Source organism: Xenopus tropicalis, chromosome 5, assembly GCF_000004195.4.
Source record: "Xenopus tropicalis strain Nigerian chromosome 5, UCB_Xtro_10.0, whole genome shotgun sequence".
Taxonomy (NCBI): domain Eukaryota; kingdom Metazoa; phylum Chordata; class Amphibia; order Anura; family Pipidae; genus Xenopus; species Xenopus tropicalis.
This window is the reverse complement of record NC_030681.2, coordinates 13,216,076-13,223,871: the sequence shown is the minus strand read 5'-3', so window position 1 is coordinate 13,223,871 and position 7,796 is coordinate 13,216,076. Positions and strand designations below refer to the sequence as shown.

The window sequence follows — 7,796 nt, the reverse complement described above, 5'->3', positions numbered from 1 at the left end:
TCCAGAAAAAAAAGGTCAGTTTAGCAAAATCAGTCTTTCTGCCAACACTGTGGCAGAGCGCATTTCTGACATGTCAAGTGACATTTATCATCAACTGTGTGAGAAAGCCAAATGTTTTGATGCATACTCAGTTGCTCTTGACGAGAGCACAGACATAACAGGCACTGCTCAGCTCACAATTTATGTCCGTGGTGTTGATTGCAATTTTGAATTGACGGAGGAGCTGCTCACAATAATTCCAATGCATGGCCAGACCACCGCTAATGAGATATTTCATCATCTGTGTGATGCCATTGAGAATGCAGGTTTGCCATGGAAGAGGTTTGTTGGAATAATAACTGACGGAGCGCCATCGATGACAGGGAGGAAAAATGGACTGGTGGCACTTGTTAAAAAAAAACTTGAAGAGGAGGGTATAGAAGAGGAGGCGATTGCTCTTCACTGCATTATCCATCAGCAGGCCCTTTGCAGCAAATGCCTGCCGTGTGACAATGTGATGTCTGTTGTTGTGAAATGCGTCAACCAAATCAGATCCAGGGGCTTAACGCACAGGAGGTTCCGTGCTTTTTTAGAGGAAATGGGGTCAGAATATGGAGATGTGCTCTGTTTCACCGAGGTACGTTGGCTCAGCAGGGGAAATGTCCTGAAAAGATTTTTTGAGTTGAGAGAAGAAGTGAAAGCCTTCATGGAGAAGAATGGGAAGGCTGTTTCTGAGTTGAGTGATCACAAATGGCTCATGGACTTAGCTTTTCTTGTTGACATCACACAAAGGCTGAATGTACTAAACAAGATGTTACAAGGCCAGGGGCAGCTCGTCAGTGCTGCCTATGACAACGTCAGAGCATTCTCCACAAAACTTGTGTTATGGAAATCCCAGCTCTCTCAGACAAACCTTTGCCATTTCCCAGCATGCAAGGAACTTGTGGATGCAGGCATACCATTCAGTGGTGAGAAATATGTTGATGCTATTTTTAAGCTAGAGAAGGAATTTGATCACAGATTTGCAGACTTCAAAACGCACAGAGCCACTTTCCAAATTTTTGTGGACCCCTTTTCCTTTGATGTGCAAGATGCCCCTCCTGTGCTTCAAATGGAGCTCATTGACCTGCAATGCAACTCTGATATCAAAGCCAAGTTCAGGGAGATGAGTGGAAAAGCAGACACGCATGTGCAATTTTTGAGAGAATTGCCCCCCAGCTTCCCTGAGCTTTCCCGAATGTTCAAGCGCACCATGTGCCTTTTTGGGAGCACATATTTGTGTGAAAAGTTATTCTCCACCTTGAACTTCAATAAGTCAAAGTACAGGTCTAGACTTAATGATGATCATCTTCAAGCCATACTGAGGGTCTCAACTGCTTCCTCTCTAAAGCCAAATGTGGTTCAGATTTGTGAGAAGAAGCGCTGTCAAGTCTCTGGCAGCAAGGAGTAGGCAAAAGATGCCATGTTCAGAAGAACTGTTCATGATCTTCACTCAATGTTCTATTCATGTTCAGGACACTTCATGTTCAGAAGAAATAATTAAAACTGTTAATAATGACATTTGAGTACTTTTTTTTGTAAAATCCCTTATGCGGCCCAGCCTCATCCTGACTTTGCCTCCTGCGGCCCCCAGGTAAATTGAGTTTGAGCCCCCTGACATATATAAATATACCTATGTTTCATTTGTGAACTGCGTTCCGATACTGACACCTCCTGGCCATTTCTGCTCACTGCACTGCTGTGCTCCAACACTATCACATGTATGGGGGGGCACAAAGCCAGCACTGCAATTGGTCTGTTTTATAATCTGCAGATAAAGGTAAGGGCTCCTCCACCAGCAGAGGGAAAAGTGGGCCTACAGATACCCCGGCACGGTGAGTACAGTCACTGGGGCAGGAATGAGCCATCAGCCTTAACAGGAAGATATGGGGCTCAGGGGTAAAAAAAATGCACTTTCCCACCTTCATGTGGCTCCTGTTTGGGATGCTGGGGCCCAATGTATTTTGACAGAGCCGTCAGCAGTAATCACTGGGCCCCATCCTGCCAAGCTTCGTCCTACTGATCAAGGGCCCAGTTATTAGCCCACTGCTCACTTGGGCCCCCTGAGTGGAAGGCACTGAACAGGGCCCTAAAAAACAGAAAAAATGTCAGTACCCACTGTTCTGCACCCCGTGATTCAGCCACACCCATTATGCTGTAACCCCGCCCCATCACACCTGTGTCATAGCACAGTTGCACCCACTATGTCATAACTCCACCCCATCATCCAGCACAGTCACACCCACTTTGCCATAACCCCACCCCATCATAAAGCACAGCCACACCCACTATGCTATAACTCCACCCCATCATCCAGCGCTGCCACACCCACTATACCATAACTCCACCCCATTAATCCGCACAGCCACACCCCCACCCACCCATGATCCATCATATCAGTTTCAGTCAGGGCACTAGGGGGCCTATTTATTATGCTGTGTAAAACGAAATTTGCCAAAAAAACGATGCAAAAAAATGAATTTCACCATCCGAACGGCAGATTTTATGTACATCCAGCGAAGAAGAAATGCCTAAAAATGACACCATTAAGCCTGGCGATGTGAGGGCGTTTTTTACACAGCACAATAACTGGGCCCCCAGCAAACCTCCCAATTGGACAGTCCCGACTTAGTCTGGTTGACCACTCCCCTTGGAGACTATATAGTGTCTTGCAAGGAGGAGTGTCTTCCTCTCTGGCTGTTGTTGTCCCAGACGTCACACCATTGAGCCTGAGGCACAAGGCCCCAGTAAAGAGAACCAGCCATTTCTGAAGTCGGGGACAGGGCCCCGTGAATGAGAACAAGCCAGCACAGTCAGTTATATGTAATAGCACCCTCTAGGAGTGGTGAGCACAGTCAGCTTATTTAGCAAGGGCAGCACTAGCCCCATCAAGGAGTTGTTAAAGTGTTTAGCCTACCCCGGCTCTGTTGTCGTTCTTTAGGGACCGGTTTAGATGCAGGCAGGTGCTGTGCCCCTGGACCATAGTCGGCTGGAAACACTCCCTATTGTAAAGGTCTTCATCTCAGGTATTCAGCTACTCCATTGCAACATCCTTCAAGTGGGTTATACTGTTGCTTTAGTGTCACATCTGCTATTCTTCATTGTGATCATATCTATCTCTGCTGTGTCTGTGAGTATAATACCCCGTGTGCACTATTACATCTATCTTGCTGGACAATAAATCTGTATTATAGTTTACCATAAAGAATCCTCTGGCGTCCATTTATATCTATTGCACCACACTACTCTAGCTAGTTGTAGTTCAACAACACCCTCAGCTCCATTATCTATCTCCCACATAGCGGAGGCCCACTCCTAAGTATTAAGGTTGCATGTAACACATGCTCTACACTACGCTACTAGCCTGGGTCGGCCATATTATAGCCTAACAAGTGTTACAAATGTTTCTCAAACTCAATTAAAAAAAGTAGCTTTTGGCAGAGTCCTAAAAAGTTAACAAGCTACACCTGCACTGAGATACAATTGTAACTAATAAGCTAAACAGGCCTCTTGGGGAATTAAAAAAAACCCAGAAATGTGTTCAAACTTTATATATAACCTGCATGAGTATTTAGGGGGCGTGGTCACAACAATGGGCGTGGTAAAACAATTTTGCACACTGGGCACTGCATTTCTTTATCAAATGTTGGGAGGTATGAGGCAGGTTGATTGGCTACTACTGGAACCCTACAGTGCCAGGATAGGATAGGGCCCTATGCTTTACGGCTGTTTGCCTCATACAGAGGCTGCAAAGCTGAGAGCAGGGCGTTATGTAACCCTGTGGCCATAACATTGGCCTCTTTGTGCCAGTAACGCGCAACCAACCTTAACTAGCACACAACCATCCTTAACTAGCACAGTGCCAACTGGACGGTCAGAAGAGGGCGGAGTCTGTGGGCAACGCAATTACCCCAAGAAATGATTAAAGAGACACAGAACAGCAATGGCAGTAGATGCGGAGCGCACATTCCTGTCACTTACGCACACGCTGACCCCCGCCCGCCCGCATACGCTGCTGAACATCGAGCAACCAGACATTCGTGTTTACTGGGGATGGGCATTATGGGAATTGTAGTTTTTCGGCCACTTTGGATACTTCCCTGCTTCCCAGCTCTGTTCCCCTGGCTCTGGTTTCCATAGTGACGGCGCGGCCCATGTCTTCTGCAAGGGGAGGCCGATCCCGGATTGACGCAGGGATTGGCTAATCCCACCTCCCACCTAGGATGCCTCCCCCTTTCCCACTGTCTCTGTGCTGCGGCCCCTTCTGTCTGCTGGGAGAATGGGGCTCCTTCTCTGCACAGCCCTGGGCCAGTGAGCGCAGCCCCGCTTCTCTGCTCCCGCCCCACAGCGGGACACCAGCCCGGGGGTCACAGGGGAGGAGGCCGCTGGTCATGGCTGGGATGTGCAGCCACCTTAGTCCTGGCAGCGGGGAGATCATTCAGCTCAATGTCGGCGGTACCAGGTACAGTAAAGCGCTACTGTGCCCTACAGCCTGGGCTCCCATGTCTAATGTGGGACTATGGCTACTTCTCCTGCTTCCCCCATTGGGGCTGCTGGGAATTGTGCTGTAACCTCATCTGCACCCTGGGGATTATGGGCAATCTCATTCATTCCCTTATTGCTTCTGATAGAAGGGCCAACAGGGAGAGCTGGGATATGTGGGCATTACACTGGGCACAGGCAGGGAGAGCTGGGATATGTGGGCATTACACTGGGCACAGTCAGGGAGAGCTGGGATATGTGGGCATTACTCTGGGCACAGGCAGGGAGAGCTGGGATATGTGGGCATTACACTGGGCACAGGCAGGGAGAGCTGGGATATGTGGGCATTACACTGGGCACAGGCAGGGAGAGCTGGGATATGTGGGCATTACACTGGGCACAGGCGGGGAGAGCTGGGATATGTGGGCATTACTCTGGGCACAGGCAGGGAGAGCTGGGATATGTGGGCATTACTCTGGGCACAGGCAGGGAGAGCTGCTATATGTGGGCATTACTCTGGGCACAGGCAGGGAGAGCTGGGATATGTGGGCATTACACTGGGCAAAGGCAGGGAGAGTTGGGATATGTGGGCATTACACTGGGCACAGGCAGGGAGAGCTGGGATATGTGGGCATTACACTGGGCAAAGGCGGGGAGAGCTGGGATATGTGGGCATTACACTGGGCACAGGCGGGAGAGCTTGGATATGTGGGCATTACACTGGGCACAGGCAGGGAGAGCTGCTATATGTGGGCATTACTCTGGGCACAGGCAGGGAGAGCTGCTATATGTGGGCATTACTCTGGGCACAGGCAGGGAGAGCTGCTATATGTGGGCATTACTCTGGGCACAGGCAGGGAGAGCTGGGATATGTGGGCATTACGCTGGGCACAGGCGGGGAGAGCTGGGATATGTGGGTATTACGCTGGGCAAAGGCAGGGAGAGCTGGGATATGTGGGCATTACACTGGGCAAAGGCAGGGAGAGCTGGGATATGTGGGTATTACACTGGGCAAAGGCAGGGAGAGTTGGGATATGTGGGTATTACACTGGGCAAAGGCAGGGAGAGTTGGGATATGTGGGCATTACACTGGGCACAGGCAGGGAGAGCTGGGATATGTGGGCATTACACTGGGCACAGGCAGGGAGAGCTGCTATATGTGGGCATTACTCTGGGCACAGGCAGGGAGAGCTGCTATATGTGGGCATTACTCTGGGCACAGGCAGGGAGAGCTGCTATATGTGGGCATTACTCTGGGCACAGGCAGGGAGAGCTGGGATATGTGGGCATTACTCTGGGCACAGGCAGGGAGAGCTGGGATATGTGGGCATTACGCTGGGCACAGGCGGGGAGAGCTGGGATATGTGGGCATTACACTGGGCACAGGCAGGGAGAGCTGGGCTATGTGGGCATTACTCTGGGCACAGGCAGGGAGAGCTGGGATATGTGGGAATTACACTGGGCACAGGCAGGGAGAGCTGGGATATGTGGGCATTACACTGGGCACAGGCAGGGAGAGCTGGGATATGTGGGCATTACACTGGGCACAGGCAGGGAGAGCTGGGATATGTGGGAATTACACTGGGCACAGGCAGGGAGAGCTGGGATATGTGGGCATTACACTGGGCACAGGCGGGAGAGCTGGGATATGTGGGCATTACACTGGGCACAGGCGGGGAGAGCTGGGATATGTGGGCATTACACTGGGCACAGGCAGGGAGAGCTGGGATATGTGGGCATTACACTGGGCACAGGCAGGGAGAGCTGGGATATGTGGGCATTACACTGGGCACAGGCAGGGAGAGCTAGGGTATATGGGCATTACACTGGGCACAGGCAGGGAGAGCTGTGATATGTGGGCATTACACTGGGCACAGGCAGGGAGAGCTGTGATATGTGGGCATTACACTGGGCACAGGCAGGGAGAGCTGGGATATGTGGGCATTACACTGGGCACAGGCGGGGAGAGCTGGGATATGTGGGCATTACACTGGGCACAGGCGGGGAGAGCTGGGATATGTGGGCATTACACTGGGCACAGGCAGGGAGAGCTGGGATATGTGGGCATTACACTGGGCACAGGCAGGGAGAGCTGGGATATGTGGGCATTACACTAGGCACAGGCAGGGAGAGCTGGGATATGTGGGAATTACACTGGGCACAGGCAGGGAGAGCTGGGATATGTGGGCATTACACTGGGCACAGGCGGGAGAGCTTGGATATGTGGGCATTACACTGGGCACAGGCGGGGAGAGCTGGGATATGTGGGCATTACACTGGGCAAAGGCAGGGAGAGCTGGGATATGTGGGCATTACACTGGGCAAAGGCAGGGAGAGCTGGGATATGTGGGCATTACACTGGGCACAGGCGGGGAGAGCTGGGATATGTGGGCATTACACTGGGCACAGGCGGGGAGAGCTGGGATATGTGGGCATTACGCTGGGCACAGGCGGGGAGAGCTGGGATATGTGGGCATTACACTGGGCACAGGCAGGGAGAGCTGGGATATATGGGCATTAAACTGGGCACAGACGGAGAGCTGGGATATGTGGGCATTACACTGGGCACAGGCAGGGAGAGCTGGGATATGTGGGCATTACACTGGGCACAGGCAGGGAGAGCTGGGGTATATGGGCATTACACTGGGCACAGGCAGGGAGAGCTGGGATATGTGGGCATTACACTGGGCACAGGCAGGGAGAGCTAGGGTATATGGGCATTACACTGGGCACAGGCAGGGAGAGCTGGGATATGTGGGAATTACATTGGGCACAGGCAGGGAGAGCTGGGATATGTGGGCATTGCACTGGGCACAGGCAGGGAGAGCTTGGGTATATGGGCATTACACTGGGCACAGGCAGGGAGAGCTGGGATATGTGAGCATTACACTGGGCACAGTCAGGGAGAGCTGGGATATGTGGGCATTACACTGGGCACAGGCGGGGAGAGCTGGGATATTTGGGCATTACACTGGGCACAGGCAGGGAGAGCTGGGATATGTGGGCATTACACTGGACACAGGCGGGGAGAGCTGGGATATGTGGGAATTACACTGGGCACAGGCAGGGAGAGCTGGGATATGTGGGCATTACACTGGGCAAAGGCGGGGAGAGCTGGAATATGTGGGCATTACACTGGGCAAAGGCGGGGAGAGCTGGGATATGTGGGCATTACACTGGGCAAAGGCGGGGAGAGCTGGGATATGTGGGCATTACACTGGGCACAGGCAGGGAGAGCTGGGATATGTGGGAATTACACTGGGCACAGGCAGGGAGAGCTGGGACATGTGGGAATT

The 7,796-nt window shown here is 51.9% G+C and overlaps 1 protein-coding gene across 1 annotated transcript in view; it reads left to right on the top strand.

Moving 5' to 3' along the window:
* The first annotated feature begins 3,773 nt into the window (after positions 1–3,773).
* The window catches only part of kctd3 (potassium channel tetramerization domain containing 3), a 33,976-nt gene continuing 29,953 nt past the window's right edge, over positions 3,774–7,796 (top strand). The window contains exon 1 of the mRNA XM_002939274.5: positions 3,774–4,480. Within this exon, the coding sequence (XP_002939320.2) occupies positions 4,242–4,480 (239 nt within the window). The 5' untranslated portion in view covers positions 3,774–4,241. The remainder of the gene's footprint in view (positions 4,481–7,796) is intronic.